General features: G+C 44.0%; 2 protein-coding genes across 4 annotated transcripts; one reads left to right on the plus strand and one right to left on the minus strand.

The window, feature by feature from the left end:
* The first annotated feature begins 300 nt into the window (after positions 1-300).
* atoh8 (atonal bHLH transcription factor 8) lies at positions 301-14451 on the plus strand. 2 transcript variants are annotated; one of them, XM_004566628.6, is made up of 6 exons: positions 301-1126; positions 1547-2265; positions 2423-3623; positions 4346-4501; positions 5711-5902; positions 13006-14451. In XM_004566628.6, the coding sequence occupies exons 3-6, from the start codon at positions 2994-2996 to the stop codon at positions 13030-13032; spliced, it is 1005 nt and encodes a 334-aa protein (XP_004566685.1). In that variant the 5' UTR covers positions 301-1126; positions 1547-2265; positions 2423-2993; the 3' UTR covers positions 13033-14451. The 2 variants fall into 2 exon arrangements, with proteins under 2 accessions (XP_004566685.1, XP_024659635.1); XM_024803867.2 differs by having other exon boundaries at positions 1547-3623.
* A 1194-nt stretch (positions 14452-15645) lies between these two features.
* tmem129 (transmembrane protein 129, E3 ubiquitin protein ligase) lies at positions 15646-21586 on the minus strand. Of its 2 annotated transcripts, XM_014409834.2 has the most exons (7): positions 21318-21584; positions 20828-20886; positions 19539-19796; positions 16922-17082; positions 16684-16843; positions 16526-16598; positions 15646-16445 (listed from the first exon to the last, which is right to left on the minus strand). In XM_014409834.2, the coding sequence occupies exons 1-7, from the start codon at positions 21520-21522 to the stop codon at positions 16258-16260; spliced, it is 1104 nt and encodes a 367-aa protein (XP_014265320.2). In that variant the 5' UTR covers positions 21523-21584; the 3' UTR covers positions 15646-16257. The 2 variants fall into 2 exon arrangements, with proteins under 2 accessions (XP_014265320.2, XP_076744097.1); XM_076887982.1 differs by lacking the exon at positions 16526-16598 and having other exon boundaries at positions 21318-21586.
* Between the last annotated feature and the right edge of the window lie 2162 nt (positions 21587-23748).

The raw sequence follows: 23748 nt of genomic DNA on the forward strand, positions 1-23748 counted from the left end.
GCCAAATCACAACATAAGTCGCCTCAAGGCGCTTCATAGATACAGAGAAAAACCCAACAATCATATGACCCCCTATGAGCAGCACTTTGGTGACAGTGGGAAGGAAAAACTCCCTTTTAACAGGAAGAAACCTCCAGCAGAACCAGGCTCAGGGAGGGGCGGGGCCATCTGCTGTGATTGGTTGGGGTGAGAGAAGGAAGACAGGATAAAGACATGCTGTGGAAGAGAGACAGAGGTTAATAACAGATATGATTCAATGCAGAGAGGTCTGTTAATACATAGTGAGTGAAGAAGAAGCACCCAGTGCATCATGGGAATCCCCAGCAGCCTACGTCTATTGCAGCATAACTAAGGGAGGATTCAGGGTCACCTGGTCCAGCCCTAACTATATGCTTTAGCAAAAAGGAAAGTTTGAAGCCTAATCTTGAAAGTAGAGATAGTGTCTGTCTCCTGAATCCAAACTGGAAGCTGGTTCCACAGAAGAGGAGCCTGAAAACTGAAGGCTCTGCCTCCCATTCTACTTTTAAATACTCTAGGAACAACAAGTAGGCCTGCAGAGCGAGAGCGAAGTGCTCTAATAGGGTGATATGGTACTACAAGGTCATTAAGATAAGATGGGGCCTGATTATTTAAGACCTATACTGATCTAATCTCTGGCTTAGGCAGCTGTCCCACTCCCATCCCCTCAGACCCACACTCCTGACACTGAACCAGCACCACTGATTTCTTAAGAAGTAAAATCTTTTGCCAAAAATGTGTCTAATTGCAGGAGGTTCCTTGGGAAATTGTCTTGGTCCTGCAGTCCTCTCTGGTGTCCTGTCACTGCTTGTTATTGTGTGTGTCTCTTTTCTCTGCACTCCTCCCTGCCTGGACAGTACTTCTCTCGGGTTCCTACGTACCTGCTGACAATCAACTCACCTGCTGCGCATCATCTTCATCTGATCGGTCACCACTTAAGGTGGCGGCTGAGTCGGATTCCTGCTGTTCACCTTGGACCCTTGTTGGGTGATGAGTGTGTTTGTGAGGAGCGTCAGCATGGAGTTTGATCTGGGACGTGCGGCTCTGTGAACAGAAGAGTTTGCTTCCCTTTCCCTGGATCCCCTGGCGCCCCCTTCCTCTCACTACTGTATGTACAGAATCGGGGTTCTGTAAATAAACGCAGGTTGAGTTTGAGTCCTGCCATTTGCCTTGACAGATTTTTTTTTCATGTATTTTGTAATAATAATTCATTATAACTCACATAAACAGAGCATTTTTGGAAAGGTGTCTATTATATTTTGCACACTGCCTATGACAGATTGTTTTAGTTGGCTATACTTTGTTTGAAAAAATATTTAAGTAATATTTATCAATACTTAATGTTACAAATAAAAATGTTTAAGTTATAAAAATACTTTTTATAGATGACATTTCCAAAAAGTTAACGTATTTTTTTGTATTTGGTACCAATCAATGTAAAAAAAAAAAAAATCTAATAATGTTATCATCATATACCCCTGCAAAAATATCTACTTACCTAAGTAGGATATTGATCCATTTCTTTTAGGGCTGTCATGGTTTGCGGTATCCACGTTTTTTCACGGCGCCCCTACCCCTCAATGCTGGCACCGAGCAAGTTACACGGGGAAGATGAACTGTCTCATCCCAGTCACAGGTACACTGAAACACCGTCCGCAGATTTGTTTTTACTGTAAGTTTCGCAGCGTCGTATGAGCACATGCGCCTCAGCTCGTGAGTCTCGTGCCAGCGTATGGCACCGTTGATCTGTTTCGTCGCGGATGTCCTGCTACAACAGCGAAGTTGTGGTTAAAAAACAAAACGTCAACAAACCAATGTGCAAATCCTTCCTCGCGTGCGTGTGTGCGTGTGCACGCGCGCGGAGGGGAGGGGGGGCTCCAGCCAGTCAGACGCCAGCGACTGGAGCTGGAGGAGCGCGAGGTTGTATTCGCGTGCAGTGAAGCAGGAGGACGCGGAGGACCAGAGCCGATGTGTGCGGTGACAACTGAGCGAGTCCAGGCAGTGAACTAGTTCTCAGTCTTTAACGCCGGGAGAGCAAATCACTGATCGACGCCACTGCCTACAGCGCACCGAGTTTCAACCTCAGCTCACCGGAGCTTTCCTTAAGAAGGGCCCAGAAGTTCGCCGAGGGATGGATCGATCCCGGGGGTATCACCGCAACTGCTGCTGACACTCCTTCAGGGAAGTTTGAGGTGTTTGGAAACTACCGTGTGACTCTGTCCGGTACCATGCTGACACTTACGCAGAGTATGTAAAGTTATTCGTTAAATCCTGCAACTCTAACGAGAGTCTGCTCCCCCGGCTGCTTTGCAAAGTGTGAATAAGTGGTTTTATAGCGTGTGTGTGATTGTGCTCCTGAAGAGCTGCTACTTTCTTCATGCGCTGTTCTCATTTTTATGTCCAGCAGTTGCACTCCAGCGTATCTGTGCTCAGTGTGTGTATCAGTGTGGGTTATTCACGGTGCTGCTATGCAGACTGACTGGAGCCACGCTCAGACAGTTCCACTGTAACCCCAATTCTGAGGCCTGGACTGCATTCACAGAAAGAAACCTTTACAGCTCTGCACTTCTCCATCCAGAGGGACAACTTGTACTGAGCAGCAGATGTTACACAGCTTTATGTACTAACGTGGATTATTCAGAGACTGCTATGAAGACAGAGTGGAGCCACAGAAAACCTGCTTGTAAAACTGAAGTAATGCACACGATTGTGCAGTTGTCCGTGCAATGAAATAAGCTAACGGTGTATTCCTGAATGAAACACTGGGACCAAAAGTCTTTTTTGTGCAGTAGTGAAACACATTCTTCCAGGAGGTGAAGGCTCAGCTGATGCTCGCTCCTACACAGTGAAAGAACTGAAATGATTTACTGGACAACTTTTAAGATTTTGTAGTTCATGTACATTTCCAAATATCACCGTTTTTTGTGTTCAAATCCGATTTTACGTTACCTGTTTGTTACCCTAACTGTTGCAAAATGAAGAATCCCCTTCCTCTGAGTAATATGTGGAACAGACCTGATAACAAAGACCCACAGCAGGTCTCTGTGCCTAGCACTAACAAGAAGTTCAAGAGGAAGTCCCGCGAACCTAAAAGGTTTTTCAATGGCCCCGAGCCCGACAGGATGAACACCTACACAGTTGACGTGACTGATGCAGACTGGGTAGATGACGCCCATATGGAGTCGCATAATGTCCACAAGCTGGCTCCACTCAAGAGACACCTGATGATGTCACAAGAGCCGATGGCCAGTACCACGGGGATTCTGTCAGGATTAAAAGAAGACATGGCTGCAGCTCAGAGTGGTGGTGCCATAGATATGAGAATTGGCAGTAATGTGCCTGTTGATGCTTCCAAAGTTTCCCAGGTGCCCACCTCCTCATTCTCTAACCCAGAGATCTCCCACTGGCCCACCTCCATCTCCCAGCCTCTGTCCAGCAGACTAAAACTGGGCCTTCAGTCGATATTCCCTCCTTCAACATCAACCTGCAACTCAGCCAGTCACCAGGTGTTTTCCTTAGAGGCGCCTCCCGGCCAGTCTGCCGCCAGAGTCTCACAGTCCTCCGAGTGTCACGAACATATGGATCCACAGGTCCCTTCGCATAAGGTGAATATGTCCTTTCACATATAATCGTGTATAAAAGAATGTACACCCTCTTTAAATTCAAAGGTTTTAATTGCCAGTAAATAATAAACAGTCCTCTGGTCTTTAGCTGGTTTAAAACGATTGAAATGCAGCCACGGATAAACCAAAAGGGGTATTTTTCATCTGACCTCAAAATAAGCCAAAATACAGAAACAATGTGTGAACCACCAACTACAACCTTACCCAAGGACGTTTGGCATGTAGGCTGGGCTGAATCACCAAAGTGTTGATCAGTCGATGACCTGCTCTACCTCCTGAGCTACACTGAAGTGAAATGCTGTGGTGGGACCTTGGGAGAGCTGTGCATAATGTTTGCAACCCTCAGTGAACTGAAGCAAATGACCTCATTAATTGTCCAATCAACTGAAACTTGTTCAATGAAATGTGGCCAATCAAGTCATCGACTAACTTCTCCACATCATGTTCTTAGGGTTAAATTGTCAGACTTAAAAGCCATTTATGATTTCACAAAAATTCTCACCTTTTATAGATTAAGAGGACTCCTGGAAGAATTGAATATATATTTAATTGATTGATAAGTAATCAAATAAAAGGAAAAAACGTTTAAGATAGTCCACGATCCAAAGGTTGCTGCCAGAGTAAGTAGGAAATGCATCCTAGAAGGTAAGCTCAGTGATAGTGTGCTAACTCCAGGCCTAACCCCATGGCCCGTGTTTCACCAGGAGTCTCTGAGGAAGCGGATTGGGTTGAGTCCTGATGGATCTGGGCATCTTCCAGAAGTCAAAGCCATCCAGCAGACCAGGAGGCTGCTAGCAAACGCCAGGGAGAGGACCCGTGTCCATACCATCAGTGCTGCATTCGAGGCTCTGAGGAAACAGGTCAGACTCACACTTTATAATGTCCCTCTATGTACAAATATATGTTTTCTGATGGCTGGTTGACAGCCAGGTTCATCTTCTGAGAGACACACATCATCTCCCTAAAAAGAAACTCTGAAGGTGTCGCACCGACTCCTACGCTGACAGGATGAAAACCTGGGTAGATGAGTGACTGTCTGTCCACCATCCTAAAGTTTTCCTCAGCCTTTGTTTGTTTGCATTGTAGATTCTCACTGAAGGCATCAACACATGTGGAGTTATGCATTAAACCCAAAAGCTGTGAAATCTCTGCAAACATGTTTTAGATTTCAGATTCTTCCTCATATCCAGCCTTTGCTGTGATTCCTGCTCACTCTCTGCATCCTCTCCATGAGCTTCACGAGGTCGTCGCCTGGAATGGTTTCCAGCAGTCTGATGGGGTTCCCAGAGCTGCTGAGTCAGTTTCATCATAGCTCTTGATGTTGTTTCTCTTTACTTAGCTGATTGGTTCTTACCATAATATGAATTCTAACAGTTGTCAAACAGGCTGTCAGCTGTGCACCAACCTGACTGCTGCCAACACACCTGATGGTCCCAACTCCACAGGTGAACCCCGACAGGCTCACCTGTGAGGTGAATCCATGTCAGGTGGCTGTTTCATGAAGCTCACTGAGAGAAGACTAAGCACTGTGGACAAAGCGAAGCGCGGCTCAAATATAAGACATATTTAGACTTATTTCTTTAGTTACATGATTCCATATGTCCTGCTTCATATATTTGATGTCTTCAGTTTGTAAAGTAAAGCTTCTCCGTGTATATCTCTGAATCTATTTCACAATACATTACAACACGTGATGGCAGTTGTTTCAGTGTAGCTGTGTAACGGCGTAAACACCTTAACTACACTACTTATCACTGTCCCTCTGGAGGCTCCACTCTCTGCATTGTGAGGTCATATGTGGAGATTGATATTACTCACTTCCATTAATGGTGAAAAGGTTTGGAAGTGTGAAACCATGGTTTCCTTAAACCTCAAAGACTTAATCAAAATGTGGTTTTGTCTTTGGTACCACGTGATGAGCTAATACGTGATGCACTAACAACAGTAATAGAGGATAAGTCCATATGTTTCTCTTTGAAAACAGCACAACACTTTAGACAAACGAGAAGAGGCTAAAGGAGAATCATTTCCTTCTCTTTTCCTTCCTCCAACCACGGACCGTGCTCTAGGTGCCGTGTTACTCGTACGGGCAGAAGCTCTCCAAGCTGGCGATCCTACGTATAGCCTGCAATTACATCCTGTCTCTGGCTCAGCTCGCGGAGCTGGACTACAGTTCAGATCACAGCAGCGTGAGCTTCTCTCAGTGTGTTGAACAGTGCACACGGACCCTGCAGGCCGAGGGAAGGAGCAAGAAGAGGAAGGTGAGGTGGAACTCCCATAAACATGCATTTACAGTTAACTTTTATCACACACGTTCTTGAATGATTGGGCCCCATCATATGTTAAAGATACCACAGTACCACATTATCCCAGAACAGCACATTGCAGGCTAACTTTGCTTCCTGTAGTTTCCAAAAGTTCGTGAACGTTTTGGAACAACTGTCATAAACTCACATTTTACAACACAGAAAGCAGGTGAAACGTGAGAAAATGTGCCAGTTTAAGAAAAGTGTTTGATGGCAGCAACGCTTCTCAGAGAACGTTTGGAGATGTTGTTGAAGAGTGTTTGATTGCTGACAGGAGCAGGACGCGCACTCAAATGTTTTCTCTCAGCTTACTGTAGAGAAGCATCAAGAAAGATAAGCGAGACTAAAACTCAAAGCTGTGTAGAACAGTTTGCTGCTGAACAGCTTCACTCTGTTTGTTTTAGGCTACATGGGAGCACACGTTGGTCTAAAACCTGTATCTGCCCTCCAGCTTCGATGGTGCTTTTCCATCAAAGTGTCATAGATGAAGACTTTTAAACGAGGGCTGCAGAACAGTTTTAATGAGCTGTGGTCAAACGATGACAGCAGCCTTTCTGCATCATGTTCACATGTCGCTCGTTTGCATGAGCGCTTGCTGCGTGTTCACAGAGACGTCCATGACAGAACGATGTCTACACCTGAGGATCATCCAGGACTGACTCGCAGCCTTATGTAACTTACCTGTTGCCAGTTAATCTGGTTAGCTGCTAAATGTTCCTCCAGCTGTTTCTTGTGGCACCACTTACTTTGTTCCTCCCGTTGCAGCTTTTGCACTGGTTCTTAGCATCTTTCTGCTCTGCCTGAGCACTCACGTGACTTTGTATAATGTGCCTCATTCACCTGCTCAAGCTAGCACTTTTTCCTAAGTGCTTTCTGTCTAACATTTACCCACATTTGCACTCTGATAGATTAGGGTTAGTATTCTGCTCCAGGATATTTGGCATGCACACTGGAACAGCAAGCTTCCAATTAGATGACACAGTCTACCTCGTGAGCTTCTAAAACATGCTTCCATCAAAGTGAGCTCATTTTTTAGGAAATAGTAAAATGTCTCAATTTAAACAGTTTATTTAACAGTTTTCTGTAAAATATGGCGTCATGAGATTTGCAAACCATCGCATTCTGTTCTTATATATGTTTGAGACAGCATCCCAACATTTAGAGAATCAGGTTGGTAGAACTGTAGCTGTCAGGCTGCTGTGGACAGAGCCACCAGTGTGGACTCAGGAGACGACACCCACTCTGCTGACTGGCTAATGACTTTCCTTATTAAAGCCAATAGTTAGCAGTATAACTAATCATTCATGTGTTATGCTGCTGTAGGCTTAGGCTGCAGAGACTCCAACGATTCTTTTCACCTGTTTCTACTCCTCAGGTGTTTTTACATCAGTTCTGTCTCCCAGTTTGTGTTTTGCATTCTCCATGGGGTCCAATATTTTTTACATTTCTTTATTCAGTTCTTCTTTCTTTGTGTTTTTTATACTTCAATTGCTTTTGTTTGGTTTGTGGTGGTCTGCGAGCAGACACAGTGTAAGAGGATTTTAGGGGATTTAACAAAAGTACTGCATGAACTGTTTAAGGCTGCCAGACAGAAGCAGCAGGCTACAGATGTTTGTTTCAATACAAACACATAAAATACACATAAGCTTTTTAAGTGATATTTTTAAGACATGACATGTATGATGCTGAGAAACTAAAAGGTAAATGGCCTGTATTTGTATAGCGCTTTACTAGTACCTAAGGACCCCAAAGTGCTTTACACCACATTCACACACTGGTGATGGCAGCTACATTGTAGCCACAGCCACCCTGGGGCGCACTGACAGAGGCGAGGCTGCCGGACACTGGCGCCACCGGGCCCTCTGACCACCACCAGTAGGCAACGGGTGAAGTGTCTTGCCCAAGGACACAACGACCGAGACTGTCGGAGCCGGGGCTCGAACCGGCAACCTTCCGATTACAAGGTGAACTCCCAACTCTTGAGCCACTATTATCAGGAAGTCCTAAAAACTCCCTGAAACTTAAAGGTCTTAAATAATCAGGCCCCATCTTATCTTAATGACCTTGTAGTACCATATCACCCTATTAGAGCACTTCGCTCTCGCTCTGCAGGCCTACTTGTTGTTCCTAGAGTATTTAAAAGTAGAATGGGAGGCAGAGCCTTCAGTTTTCAGGCCCCTCTTCTGTGGAACCAGCTTCCAGTTTGGATTCAGGAGACAGACACTATCTCTACTTTCAAGATTAGGCTTCAAACTTTCCTTTTTGCTAAAGCATATAGTTAGGGCTGGACCAGGCTGCCGGGGCTTCCCAGAATGGGAACAAACACTCAGCGGATTTTCAGATCATCCACTGAGTGTTTGTTCCTCACCATGTGTATACACCACTCTTCACTTAATTATTGGTTTTTATTAATCTCTGTCTCTCTTCCACAGCATGTCTTTATCCTGTCTTCCTTCTCTCACCCCAACCAATCACAGCAGATGGCCCCGCCCCTCCCTGAGCCTGGTTCTGCTGGAGGTTTCTTCCTGTTAAAAGGGAGTTTTTCCTTCCCACTGTCGCCAAAGTGCTGCTCATAGGGGGTCATCTGATTGTTGGGGTTTCCTTTGTATTAGTGCATGGTCTACCTTACAGTGTAAAGCGCCTTGAGGCGACTGTTGATGTGTGTAAATACATTTGAATTGAATTTCTCAAATTGAAGATAAAAGTCTGAACTTCCATCACATCATTGTTTGATCCAGGTGTGACTGTGTTGGTGTACAGGGGACTTTAGTAGATGGTGTAAAATCTACATTACTGTGTATTCCTCCCCCTACTCCCAGCCGGTCGTGCCAGATGGCTCCGCCTCCATCAGCCTGTTTCTTCCTGTTAAAAGGGAGGAAACCGCTGCTCATAGGGGGTCATCTGAGTTTGGGCATTTTCTCTGTTTTCTGTTATTTATTATTGGGTTCCAGTATAAAGTGCCTCGAGGTCACTGTTGATGTGCTGTATAAATAAAACCAAATTGGACAAATGTATATAAAGTGAAGTAATCTTAGTCCTCATATAGTCCTGTGATTGGAGGAGTACAGTGGTTGTGACATTGAGTGCTCAGACATAATTAGCAAGAGAATAAAAAGTTTGAAACACAGAAATATTTTAGAAGTAACTTAAAGCTACTTTGGCTGCTTCCTTTTCACAAGGGTTTGATTTGTCAGTGTTTTCACACCCTTCCTGAAACAAATCCAGAGGGCTGCTGTGTATTTATACAGTCAGGCCATAAGTGTTTGGACTTGGTCATTTTGCTTCTGTAGACCAACACAACTAAGTTTAAATCAAACAATCAAAATGTGTAGAAAGTTCAGAATTTCACCTTTAATTCAAGACATTTAACAAAAGCATTGCATACTTTGTCTATTTTATATGCAGATATATTGAACCTTTGAACAGTATCAAAGAAAAAGTAGGACAAAGATGGCGTCCAACTATTGAGCAACTGAAATGTGCCCGTCAAATATCTGCTTTCAAACGTCCTCCTTAGTTCTCCAGAGCTCACAGAGCAGAGCTGATGCTGAAACGTGCTGAACGTATCAATTCAAAAACTTTAACCCTTTAAAATAAATGTGAACTTTGTATTTTGTATGAAAGGTGTTGCACTTTTTATTTACATGTTGCGTAGCGTTACACATTTTTGTTGAACCACAGAGTCGGTGGACTCTTACTTCTGCACTTCACACTAATCGAGTCACGTTGCTCTTTTAGATGTAAACGAGTTTAGAGCTTTTTCCCTGCTGGCTAGCTTTTGTGTGTGTGTGTGTGTGTGTGTGTGTGTGTGTGTGTGTGTGTGTGTGTGTCTACATGTGCGTGTTCTGTAAACCCCAGACACCAGATGTTTAGAGTGAAGGGGAAGTAAAGCTGGCGCCATAAAGGGCAGAGGGCAGTGAGAAGGCACGCGAACTGAAACCACACACACACACACACACACACACACACACACACACACACACACACACACACACACACACACACACACACACACACACACACACACACACACACACACACACACACACACTTGGCACATTCCCCAGCAGTCTCTCTAACACATTCCCGTGCTCTGCCTCTCCGGGCCATCTGCTTCAACATACTTTGAAACAAGGAGGGGAAAAAACACAGTCATCATCAGCTTGTCAGACAGCAGCAGCTGGTGGAAAGACAGGGTAGGGGGTAGTGGTGTGTGTGTGTGTGTGTGTGTGTGTGTGTGTGTGTGTGTGTGTGTGTGTGTGTGTGCTTTTCTCAGAGCCTCTGAGTCTGTATACACGTTTAGCAGGAAAAAAACCTTTTTGTTTCATTGGCTCTGAGGTCACACATACTCAGGACAAAGAAGACTGAACAAAAACCGGTTTGAACTGCCGCTGTGCCGTTTCATATCTTAAAAATATAAAATAAAAAGCTTTGTTTGTATGCAACAAAGAGCCTGCAGTAGCAACCCTCCAATGGTAGGCCAGTTTGCGGGTCACTCATCATACAGGACAAACCTAATAAACTGGAAACCATCAAGCAACCGCTTCAATGGTGAAGCCTCTGTACCTGCACCATGCTGTATCTGTATCCATATATGAAAAGCAGAGAGCACAAAACATTACACATTCACTGAAGAGGCCACTTTGTACTACTGTGGGTGAGACTGGTTATACACACTACCATTAACCTTCTCAGGTGTGTGTAATTTGGCTGCATCTTTGTTTCTGTTGCTGGGAGAATGTTTACAACAGCTTCATAAAATCACTATGAATAATTCTAATTACAAGGTTGTTATTTACTTTCTAACAAATAGTTTTGAGGAGACAGAAGTAAAATTAACAATATTTTCTCACTATATCAGTATTTCTAAATATCGATAAGGTTTCATGTAGATCACATGATGTTTGTTACCTAATGCTGATTTCCTGTTGTTACTTGGTGGCACTATGAGGGCGGCCTAATATTTGCCAGACTCTCAGTAAGCATCAGATTTTATAGTGGTTGCTATGCATGCGTTTTTGTTATAGCTGCATATCAGCCAGCACAGTGGACGCCAGTCCTTCATCTCTGCTTACTATTGGCCACTCATGGGTAGTTTGTTTTACTCAAAACCAAGATGGTGGACAGAAAGTCATAAATGCTGAAGGTCTGTGGAATATCTCGTAAATCCTCCTAAAGCTGGGAGCAAAAGTCTGTGTCCGTGTTGAATCTAGCTTCTATAATACACAACAAAACACAGTGTTTATATGTTTGTGTGTTTCACATCACTCGGAAAAAGTTCTGTATAGTGGATGTTTATCACCTACTGTTGATGGCATGTTGCCACTGGGTGGTACTATTAATGTGACATAATACTGGCGCGTGGATGTACACTGTCCAGTCTTGATGAAAGTGTAAACATGACGACATCAGAGATGTGAGGGCATGAAACCTGTAACAGGGATAGATGCATCAAAACATGTCAAAGTATTGGCTAATTAAAATATTAACGAAACATCCAGGACTCCTGCAAGTTTCCATATTTAATCATATTTATAAAAATATAACCAGGGACCTTTAATGGCACCCTGGTCACTTTTCATGGAAACGTCACGACAGCGAGGTCACCGGGTCAGACTTTGGAGGTCTGCAAGTGGGTTCAAGTAAAGTTATTAAAAACCAGCAGTAAAGAAATCAAACCATTGGAGAGCATTAAAACCATGAGGCATTTATGACAGCAGGCACAGAATATACATTATATAACAGGTCACAAAGTAACAATGAGGCGGTGAAGTTGTCATTTCTAAATGGGATGCAAGGGTTATTTGTTACATCTCGAGCATCACCAGGCTGTGCAAATAAATGTGCATATTCCTGGTAAATTCCTGTATAACAGGAAAATAGTGTTTTGTATTCATATCGCCACTGTTAAGTGTTTACGTGTTTGGAAAACCTCAAAACAAATTACTGAATCGTCACAGCTGTCTTTGGTCTGAATCCCACTTACACAAATTAAGGTGGGATTTCCTCGAGGTCCCAACATCCCTCATCAACGTTCAAACAGCGCTATGCAGCAAATAAGTGAGGTACGAGTACAAGTTGGTATGTTGGTTGGCTGTAGCTCAGGTGGTAGAGCAGGTCAGCTACTGACTGGAAGGTTATGGGTTTGATCCAGGCTCCCGTCCATCCATCTTCTTCCGCTTATCCGGGGCTGGGTCGTGGGGGCAGCAGCCCAAGCAGAGAAGCCCAGACTTCCCTCTCCCCAGCCACCTCCTCCAGCTTATCCGGGGAACACCAAGGCGTTCCCAGGCCAGCCGAGAAATATGGGCCCTGGGGCCTCCTCCTGGTGGGACATGCCTGGAACACCTCACCCAGGAGGCGCCCAGGAGGCATCCTTGTCAGATCCCTGAACCACCTCAACTGGTTTGGGCTCCCACTAATCTGCATGCCAAATATGCTTGGGGAAGATACTACCCCCCAGTTGCTCTCTGATGCATCCATCGTGAATGTTAGCTAAACAGCACTGAAAGAAGAAAGTGCTGGTGTGACTGGGTGAATGTGGCGTGTTGCATAGAGCGCGTTGAGTCCTCCAGGAGAGCAGAAAAGTGCAGAGCCATCAGTCCAGTTACCATGTAAATACTAATACATTTATTCTGTGACAGTTTAGTTAAGCAATGATTCTCTGCAACTTTTCACTCTGAGTATCAGAAGAAGGTCATTTTGTTGCTACATGAAAAATAATAACACTGCCCAGCTGATGGCAGATGGCCCCGCCCCTCGCTGAGCCTGGTTCTGCCGGAGGTTTCTTCCATAGGGGGTCGTATGATTGTTGAGTTTTCCTCTGCATGTGTTATTGTAGGGTCTACCTTACAGTACAGAGGTGACTGTTGTTATGAGTTGGCGCTGTATAAATAATATCGGATTGAAGATCATCTTCTCGTCTTATCTTCCATTCACAATCACTTTTTGTCCTGCATAGGTTTAGATCTAAATGAACGCTTTCCTCATCACATGCTTCCTCATGCAGCACACACAATAAACGCATTCCTTTATTAACTGAAATGATTTTATTTTGGCAGGTTGGAAGAATGCCCGAGGATGTTTGATGTTTTGAGACTACTGCTACCAGAATCACCTCTTCCCACTGCACGATCACACAGCCAGCCTCAGGCCACACTCTACTGTTGCACTGTGTAGAACGAAAAAAGCATGAAACAGTAGCATTTACTGTAAAACAAAGAGGCTCATGTCATTCAGATTCAATTTAGATTTCCTGAGAAATAGCTGATAATGTTTCCTGGTGGACAGAAGGATGATCAGGATGACACCTAAGAATTAATAATAGATAGTAGTGTTTACAAGTATGTGAACAATGATCATCCTAACTTTGCTTAATTTACCCGACATCAGAATCAGAATCAGAATCAGAATACTTTATTGATCCCTGGGGGAAATTATTTTTTGTTACAGTGCTCCATTTTAAACCAACATTAAGACAAGACAGACAATACGCTAACTAAGAATAGTACAATATATACATATATATACACATACATACATACATAAGTCACTCATAAATAAATAGTTGGAAAAGAAACATGTGTAGTTGTAGCAGCAAACAGTGTGTTAAGTGGATGCGTTGTACAGGGAGATGGCCACAGGCAGGAATGATTTCCTGTGTCGTTCAGTGGTGCTTTTCGGTAATCTCAGTCTCTCACTGAACGAGCTCCTGTGACTGACCAACATGTCATGGAGTGGGTGGGAGGTGTTATCCAACATTGTCTTTATCTTGGACAGCATCCGCCTCTCCGACACCACCTTGAGGGAGTCCAGCTCCATCCCCACAACATTGCTGGCCTTACGGATCAGTTTATTAAGTCTGTTGGCATCTGCGACCCTCAGCCTGCTCCCCCAGCATGCAACAGCATAGAGGATCGCACTGGCCACCACAGACTCATAGAAAATCCTCAGCATTTTCTGGCAGATGTTGAAGGACCTCAGTCGCCTCAAAAAATAGAGACGACTCTGGCCCTTCCTGTAAAGTGCTGTGGTGTTTTTAGCCCAGTCCAGTTTATTGTCAATGTGTACTCCAAGGTATTTATAGTCCTCCACAATGTCAACACTGACCCCCTGGATTGAAACAGGGGTCAAGTGTTTCCTGGTCTTCCTGAAGTCCATGATCAGTTCCTTGGTCTTTGCCACGTTGAGCTGCAGATGATTCTGCTCACACCACGTGACAAAGGAGTCGACCACAGCCCGGTACTCATGGCAGTTACCTAAATATTTAACCAATAATATGACAATGTTTACATAAATCTAGGTTTCTTTGCTACTCTCTGTTCTGTATATCAATTTAAGCAACATTACTAAACATCTTGATTTCTTGTATGGATTCAACATTAAATGTAAACGATGCTAAAACTAAGGTACAAATCCTAAGGTGAGAGAAAGTATGAATGAAAGGCCATACAGATTTGGAATTAAAATAAATACCTTCAATAAATAAATGATATATTCCAACCCCACTGAAGTGTTCTTACATTCATTTTTCTGTCCCATATTTACGGAGCCCTGCAGGGGACATGGGAGAAAAAAAATTAAGACGGACTTTTGCGAGATCTCGCAAAACTAACTCGGGATCTCGCAAAAGTTTCATACATCTCCGAAAACGTCGGAGCACTTTTGCAAATATGTGATGTCTTGTAAACCGAGCAGATATCTGACGTTTACACAACTACATTCACGCCTCAAAATATCTTAAAAGTGTATTTTGTGACACAGAAAGAGTAATATTACAACTAAGTAGCTGCCGCCATTGTTGGAATTCAACTTTTGCGAGATCTCGCAAAAGTCCGTCTTAATTTTTTTCCTCCCATGTCCCCTGCGGGGCTCCGTACATATTCTGTCACAGCTCCTCCTCTTTGGTTTTTATCTGTAGTTTTCATGGACTCTGTGATTTTTCACTTTCAGTCTGTCAGGAACAGCTGTGCAACATAAATAGTTCTGAATAAAAAAAAATCAGATAAATGAAGACGTCTTAAATAAAATAAAATCTTTGTCCATGTGCAAATGTGGATGGTAGCGCGTCTATAGTCAGAAGCTCCGCAGCCCATCAGGGTCCACACACAGAGGTCGCTGTCAAAAGCTTGAATTGTACCTTTCTACAAATCTGGGCCGGGGCAATGGTGAGTTCCCAGTCAGAAATCTTGACGTATGGGCTCAAATTGTGGTCATAAATATTTTGTACTTGTAAATTAGGATTTGTGTGTGTAAACAAGATTTGTGTGTGGACTTAGCCAAAAAATACGTGTGAAACTCTGCACTCAAGTTTCAAGTTACAAGTACGAATTTTGACCCAGTTTTTCTTCCTTTCATCTGATTGGCCAATGTCATGTCAATCACAAATGTAACTATCCAATCAGAGAACAGGTGGGTTTGGCTATTGGAGGGGTGCTTTATGGAGTCCACACACAAATCTATTTTACACATATGAATCCTAATTTACAAGTACAAAATATTTATGACCACAATCTGAGCCCACGCTGATGGGATCAATCAAGTATCCTTCTATAGATCTACGAATGACTTAAAATTAGAGTAAGAACCGCAAACTCATTATGAAAGTGTCACAGATGAAGAGAATCCACAGACGTCTGTACCACTAAACACTAAAGAAGCTGCCCCCTGCTAGGAAACGATGCTAATGTGAAACAGCAGGACAAACGTACAGAAAACATTTATTAATGGTGTCGTTTATCTGTTGTATTATTTTTCTCAAATACATTTGAAAAACAAACAAAGTCAGGTGACTGGATGTGTGAGCCGTTTCCAGGCATCGTTTAATCCACCGCAGGCAGCAGCTTTCATCCATGTCTGCGAGGTTTCCTTCCATATCAGTACATTTATTATTTACACCCTTTTTCAATATTTGGTATTCATACAAACATTTAAAATATAAACCAAGTTGAGTTAAACTTTATTAAACTGTAGATTCATACATTCGCTCCACATCACAGTAATCAGAATTTTGCCCTTACATGATAAATGTTCCATCTAAAACTTTTCATGTTTACTTATTTCATATTTGTTGCTACGCTGCATAAGAAAAGATGCAGAAAGGGCCCTTCATGAGAAGATTTGGTGCTGTAACAACATACAAATATGAAATAAATGATTCCTCATAGAATTGTTTTTATTTCGTTTCCATAAAAGCAGAAATAGAACACGACCACATCCAGTCCAGGTGCCGCTCTGGTTGGAGGATGTTGAGCAGAAACCCTTGGTCAAAATTGGAAACATTAAAAGTCAGTGTGGGGGGAGACGTGTGCCCGTCATCGGACTGCGCACACATCCAGAATACAGAACTTGGCTCTACAAGTAGGGCAGGGAACCCTGCTGGACAACCACGTCTCCGGTGTCTGCTCGTCTAGACGGCTGGCGAACCATCGACCCAGACACAACAGACACCACATGGGTCTGCAGTGACACTGCTGGCAGTCTGAATCGTCATCATCGGTCTCTGTAGCAGACAGGAATCACACAGGCGTAGTTACACGAGCACATATGAACCCACCCAAAAAACGATCAGCGTAGTTTTACCTGCTTCGTGGCAAAGCGTGACCAGTTTGGCGTTTGCTGGAACCTGCATGCAGCCGATACAGGGCTCTAACTCCTGTGTACGCACACAGCACATGCTGACTGACTGACTCATCTCATCTCAGCACTGGACACAATTTGATGAATGCAGCAGTGTGTACCTGTCCGTGGGGGAGGGCGTACGGCTGATTGAGGTCCACCTGAGCCTTGAACGTTTCCAAAAAGAGTTCACCGAGCGTTCGATGGATCACCACATTAGGAGAGTTTCTGATGGGAGCCCGGAGCTTCTCCCGGAGCTCTGCGTACTCCGCAGAGTTGAGCCTGGAACGAGTTGGAAAGACAATTTGATTTCTCTTTGTTTTGACACGAGACGTGCCGTTTTGTCGAGACAACACATACTTGATATTGAATGGTGTGACAGCAGGGTTAATGCTGTCAACTCTCAGGGTCAGGATCTCTGTGGGCGAGGCTGAATCCGGACTCAGGTGGTGCTGTGTGGACTCTGTCACTGTGACGTGGCAATCGCTCTGCAGGGCCATGTAAATGTGATACGTGGTCACCTAGAAGCAGACAAAGAGGGTCAGATGTGCCTGAGCAGACAAAGTCTAGCTGCAGCTCATGCGCACAAGTCAGCAGTTGGATTCTTGTTGAAATGCAGCAAAGTTACCAAGTCCCTGTTCTATAAATAACCAACATTAAAAAAACGAAACATATTAAGATGCAGGATAACAGAAAACCAGTGAAGATGCTCTAAAAATATTTATGTACCAAAATTATTACATGAAAAGCTCAGAATGGATTTGTCTAGTTGGTCAGTTAATCATCACAATGATTAGAGCCCACAGGAAGCCCACGGCCGTCGCTCTGTGTCCTTGTAGCTCAGGTCTGCGTTTGTTTGTTCGCCGTGCACAGAATCACTTTTCCATGGTCAGACCGCAAGTGTGACAGCGTTACCGCGACAACCTTACTGCGACAACGTTACCGCGACAGCGTTACTACGACAACGTTACTGCGACAACCTTACTGCGACAACGTTACCGCGACAGCGTTACTACGACAACGTTACTACGACAACGTTACCGCGACAGCGTTACTGCGACAACGTTACTGCGACAACGTTACCGCGACAGCGTTACTACGACAACGTTACTACGACAACGTTACCGCGACAACGTTACTACGACAACGTTACTACGACAACGTTACTGCGACAGCGTTACTACGACAACGTTACCGCGACAACCTTACTGCGACAACGTTACCGCGACAGCGTTACTACGACAACGTTACCGCGACAGCGTTACCGCGACAATGTTACCGCGACAACGTTACTGCGACAACGTTACTGCGACAACATTACTGCGACAGCGTTACCCCGACAACGTTACTGCGACAGCGTTACCGCGACAACGTTACCGCGACAGCGTTGCTACAACAACATTACTGCGACAGCGTTACCCCGACAACATTACCGCGACAGCATTACCGCAACAACGTGCAACCAATCTGCAATTTTCCCGTCTCTGAAATGGTTGCCTTGGAGACGAAGAGTGCAGGGAAACAATGGCAATAATAAATATCATCAGTTTTCAACTGAACGGGGTCAAGGTTCCTTCTAGTACGTCTGTGATAACCAGTGTTGGTCAAGTTACTTGAAAAAAGTAATCAGTAACTAATTACTGATTACTCCCCCCAAAAAGTAATCCCGTTACTTTACTGATTACTTATTTTCAAAAGTAATTAATTACTTAGTTACTTAGTTACTTAGTTAGTTTTTAAAAACACGATTTACAACCTGAAGAGGTGATAAAGCGATAGATCTTTCAGCCCAATTCTACTTTTTCTACATAATCCATCATACAAAATGTAATCAAATGGAAAAGTCTCTTTTTTTAACTTGTTTTATTAGTTTTAATCTTTTAACTTTATGCATCAAGCAAAAATTTAATTATATGCAACATTCTCTGACTTGAATAAATTAGTTTAACATTTAAACCTATTTTCTACACATTCCAGCTCATAAAATAAAATATTTTTTTGTGTTTACACTCACTCTTTCAAACAGATGCAAGTAAAACACAGCAGAAAATAAATAAAGTCAAAGACTCAGCGGTCCTTTTGCTCTATTTTCACCTGTAAAGCAGGAGCAGGGTAGGCGGAGGGTTACCCTGGTGTAGGTGTGCTGCGGTCAGTTGAAGAATCCGCGCGAGTGTCTCTGTGAGTTTCCCATCACGTCGTAGCTACTCGGTGCTTGTTGGAAGTTTAGGGGTTTTTTCGCTGTAAAAAGAAGTTTTCTTCCCACGCACAGCGGACACTAATGTTTTTGTCACTTTTTATGGAATCAAACTCAAAGTAAGGTCAGTACTTCCACACTTTAAACGCTGCACGCTCATACTCTCTCCCACACTCGATATATTATCCATTGTTGATCTGCACACAGCTGTTGTCACTAACGTCGCACTTGCTTACGTCACTGTCGTGAGACATTCTCGCAAAAAAATCACGGTTTTAGTAACGCAGTAACGCAGCGTTCCTACGGGAAAGTAACGGTAATCTAATTACCGATTTTGCAATAGTAATCCCTTACTTTACTCGTTACTTGAAAAAAGTAATCGGATTACAGTAACGCGTTACAAGTAACGCGTTACTGCCCATCTCTGGTGATAACGGTTCCTAACTGTGACGGATCTCACATCAGCTGCGAGCCCTTTAACCACAGACTTTATAAAAGCAGAAACAAACGGACGCTTTGTTTCATTTATGATCAACAGTCTATCAGAAACAGTCATTTACACGTTTATCTCTGACGATAGCGAGAAGAGGCTGAAAAAAAAGATGTTTATGATGTAAGGGTCATTTTTCTGATAGGACTTTCTGTGGACTGTTGTCCTGACAACTGAGACTCGTAGGAAAGCACAGGATCAGGATTTCTCAGAGTTTCTCTGCAGTGCGTGAAACTAGAGTTGTGCAGTTATAATGCCAAAGAAAAGCTATACGCATATTTATTAACACTCACCTTTAACACCCAGGTGTCAGTGACGATGACTCGAGCTCCCGGTGCTCCTGTAGCAAACTTATCTATGTGTCTGAACTCAGTGTTGATGCTGACTGCCACAGAGCCCCAGCTGGAGAAAGGGGGCTGCACATGGGCCTGCAGCACCTTACTGATTGGATGATTGTGCCAGCGACGCCGGGACCAGTAGAAGACAATTATCCAGCTGACCGACTGGAGGCAGAGAGACAGAAGGAGAAACGCTCTCCAGTTGTCACCAACCTGGAGAAACAACAACACAAGAGATCACTGCTTCAGGTTCATGATCAAGAGAGTTTGAACCACTAAACCTAAACAAAAGACGACAACAACAAAATGACTCCAACATGTTTGCTTATTGGCTCCTGTGTTCTGGTTATTCCTACAGATTACATTATGGAAAACTGTCTTCTTTTTTCAATTCATCAAATGTGCTACTCTGCAAACAAAGCCATTTCCTGCATAAATTCAAACTTTTCTACCCCACAGAGTCATGAAACCCTCGTGGAAATGTGATGCCTCATAAGGTTTTCTTCCCAGCTACAGCAGCTGGACCCAGAGACGGGGAAGCTGCACCAGGAACGAGTCGGCTAAAAGGCTGTAGGCATAAGCAGTCCTTTAACAGTGTGCACGTGTGGGCCCTGCATGCCACAGCCCACAGCTTACTCTGATCAACAAGGCAGAAATCAAACACACAATCAGTGGAAAATGCACCGTTTGTCACGCACAGTTACATCACTTTCACCCAAGCGCTGTAGCAGAGCGTGGGCACGTGTTGCAGTAAAAGAGATGGACGATGATGAGAACAGAGCAGCTCGTAACCACGAGAGGAGCCGTTTCTTCTGTTTGGAAGAGTTTTGGTTTAAATAAATAACAGATGCTGCGCCGCCATCTGCTGGTCAGCCTGCTTCTCTGTCAGACTTTCACCAGCATCATTACCAGTGAGCTAACACGGATAAAGAAGAATGTGTACTGCGAATGCTAACGATCCATTCTCTGACTTTGCTTAAAAACAGTGGTGAGCATTAGATCGAACCTGAAAGGATAAAAGTTAATGACCGACTCCAAAGCCCTGTGTCGTGGGCTTTTACTTAACTGATTTTGTTTTTTTGATAATGTTTTATATGAGCCAGTGTAAACTCATAGCACGGCTCACTCTCCAAATGCACCGCCTGTTCTCCAGGATCTACATCAGCATAAATGTGTTTCCTTAAGTACACAACAGAGGGCGTGGCCCCGTGCAGGCTGCAGGCAGAGAGCATCAGCCAACCCACCTGGTAAATGTTAACCAGGTTTTTTTCTGGAGCAGCGACACACATTCCCATGTAGTAACCTGCAGAGAGAAGACACAATATAGCATCAGACAAACACGAACCTGCTCCATGTTTATCAGGTACACAAACATCACAGGCCCCTCCACGGAGCAACAAACCAAGACCAGGTCAGACGACACCGCGACTGTCCTCTGCTCGGGGCTCTCGTATATAAAACCCGTGTCTACGGACAAGCACTGATTTAAAAGCTCAAAATCAAAGTGTTATCGCTCCCACGGGCGTGTCCTCCATCACTACTGACCTGTGCGTGGATTTAAAGTACAAATTATTCACTTATTTAAACTGTTCTAATCTTTTCTTAATGCCTCATTTTTTTACCCATGGTTCCAAAATGTTATAATGGTGACACTGGTTCTAACACCCACTGTGTGCGTGACGTGATTGCGGGGAACAGAGTGCTCTTCTACCTGTGTGACAGTGACGAGTTTACCTAAAGGCAGCGCGGAGTGGACCACGATGGTGATGCTGGTCCTTCTGATGTGATACTGGATGAAGCCCACGTCCTCGCTGCCCAGCCACGACGAGAACAGGTTCTGGATGGTGAGGCCGGCCGAGCGGAACTCATTGGGCGTGAACACGAAACAGAAGGAGAGGACCACGTAAGCCAGAGTAAACGACAGCTCCGGGCTCTCCATACTACTGCCAAGGTCCGAGTATATTTACCTCACTTCCGCATACGTTTTCTTCTTCGTCGTCTTTTCTTTTCTTCGACGCTTTTTCAAAATGCCGTTTTCAAACACCGGGTTGAGCCATTACCGCCCCCTACCGGCTTAAAGAAGACGAACCGAAAGTCTGGTCTGCCTATCACACATATGCTCTTCACTTCAGCTTCAGCTCATCTGTAAAGGGAAAATCTTCTAGAAGTGCGTTTGTGAGGCCACAGTCTCGGGTCTAATTCTAGGTTAGAGTCAGCGCAGGCCGGGAGAAAGACCTTCCGCACCAAACTTGCTGGGTCAGGGTTACTCTTGACTGGTACCAGGGTGGCTGGTCCGTCCCCGCTGGTCCTCTCACCTTTGGCCGTGGTAAAAGTTTATTTATATATCGCACATTTCACTGACAGATGTCACAAAGTGCTTCACAAAAGAGATAACAAAAAACAATATACAATACTTCGGTCCTCCCTCCTCCTCCTGGGATAGGCGCACAGATGTCTCCTAGATGTGTGGCCTCAGGTATTTGGTACTCTTGGGGGCTGCCACATATCATGTAATATATGTAACTACCAGTGTTGGGTAAGTTACTTTAAATTAGTAACTTAGTTACATTACTAGTTACTTCTATCAAAAGTAACTCAGTTACTTCAAGTTACTCGTTACTTTCAAAGTAACTAGTTACTAGGGAAAGTAACTTTGGTTTTACTCAGACTTCTCTTGTTAATGTGTTGCTTCCATAACTTTGCCAGTCTTCTAGCTTGCTTACTTGCCACAAGTGCACTGTGCCACCTACCAACAGAAAGGAAACGATAATGTGCACATTTCCACGAGAGAAATCCCACGCCTGGACCGTCATTGACTGCTGCCATGATTCTAGCCTACGTCACAGCGTCATGTGCGCCTTTTACATCCAACACAAAAACTGCAGTCGTGGTGCTTTGATTGTACTCAGAACTCGGAAATTCTGCCTTCTGAATAGGAAGATGTAGGTAACACCAGGCTGCAGATGAGCTGCATACAGGGCTGGACTGGGACAGAAAATCGGCCCGGGCGTTTTGACTAGAGACCGGCCGCCATTATAGGAAAAATCATAAAGCCTTTGAATGAAAATAAACACTGTTGTGACAGTGATGTTCACTGTTCTGATGGTATATATGCATCAATCTATCAATCGTTTGTTGTAAGATTCAGATAATTATTTTTTAAAAGCGAGACATTTTGAATGAGAATAAGAAAGAAAAGTATTTCTTTGTGCCCCCCTCTCCCTGTTAATGCCCTACCTGCCCCCCCTGGCAACACTTTGCTAGACCCGCCCCTGCACAGTTACCAGCTGTCAGCTGCTTAGAAAAGGATCCTGGTGTTATTTGTCTCTCAGAAACAGTTCATAACTTCAACTCATCCATGTCACCTGAAAGGTAAACCTGTTTCTCCATCACCTGTTCAGCTCTGATGATTCAGTAAGGACATCTCCTGGTTTCATCTTCATGTTTCCCTCTCACCACATATCCAAACCGACATCATGACCAGCAGCTTTACAGCTGTGGCTCCAGCAAACATCAGCTGATACTAGAAATTAATATTAAATAAATTCTAACAACAGCTGATCAAGCTTAAACGTGCTGCTGTTTTTTTTCTTTCTGGCACAAAGTGGGCGATAAATAAGCAAGAGAGACGATCAGCTGATCATTGATCAGTTTCATGATTGAAGTAGAAACAGGAGAGAGAGGGGAGAGAATGAGAGGAGAAGAGGCAGCTGTGCAGCAAAGACAGAATAACTCCAAACTTTGTGTCTTTTTCATTGTAGCTGAAGTCCGGGACAAACTGTTCTCCTTTTCACCTCAATAAGAAACGCGTGATATTTTCTCTGAATACGAGACGATTCCGTTTTTTACGGCAACTCTACTAACTAACCTTATGAATAAAATAAAGTTCAATATCAGTAACATCATAGCACCACCCAGCTGTATAGAAACTCGTACCCAGCACAATGAAAATAAACTCCACCTAAACTTGGTTCATATCTGACCCAGACAGACTGCAGGTCATAACTTCTTACCTGAAGTTCAGTTCTCCTGACACTCGGACCGGCGGCCGCCTCGGGGCTCTCCTCCTGCCTCCGATCTCCCTCATCCACCTGCTGGCCTCCACCACTTGCTGATGTTACTGAATCTGTGGAAGCTCTGTGGAGCCTGTCTAAATCCCAGTAAC

The sequence above is a fragment of the Maylandia zebra genome, linkage group LG2, assembly GCF_041146795.1.
Source record: "Maylandia zebra isolate NMK-2024a linkage group LG2, Mzebra_GT3a, whole genome shotgun sequence".
NCBI classification, from domain to species: Eukaryota; Metazoa; Chordata; class Actinopteri; order Cichliformes; family Cichlidae; genus Maylandia; species Maylandia zebra.

Bases quoted from the DNA above. Each gene is read 5' to 3' on its own strand.
- atoh8 (XM_024803867.2), top strand. From the start codon at position 2,994: ATGAAGAATCCCCTTCCTCTGAGTAATATGTGGAACAGACCTGATAAC. The intron at 4,502-5,710 runs GTCAGACTCACA...ACCGTGCTCTAG, and splicing joins TCGAGGCTCTGAGGAAACAG to GTGCCGTGTTACTCGTACGG. The intron at 5,903-13,005 runs GTGAGGTGGAAC...TTATTTTGGCAG, and splicing joins GAAGGAGCAAGAAGAGGAAG to GTTGGAAGAATGCCCGAGGA.
- tmem129 (XM_014409834.2), bottom strand. From the start codon at position 21,522: ATGGAGAGCCCGGAGCTGTCGTTTACTCTGGCTTACGTGGTCCTCTCC. The intron at 20,887-21,317 runs GTAAACTCGTCA...TTCTCTCTGCAG, and splicing joins CCACTCCGCGCTGCCTTTAG to GTTACTACATGGGAATGTGT. The intron at 19,797-20,827 runs GTGGGTTGGCTG...TTGTTTCTCCAG, and splicing joins ACCTGGTTAACATTTACCAG to GTTGGTGACAACTGGAGAGC.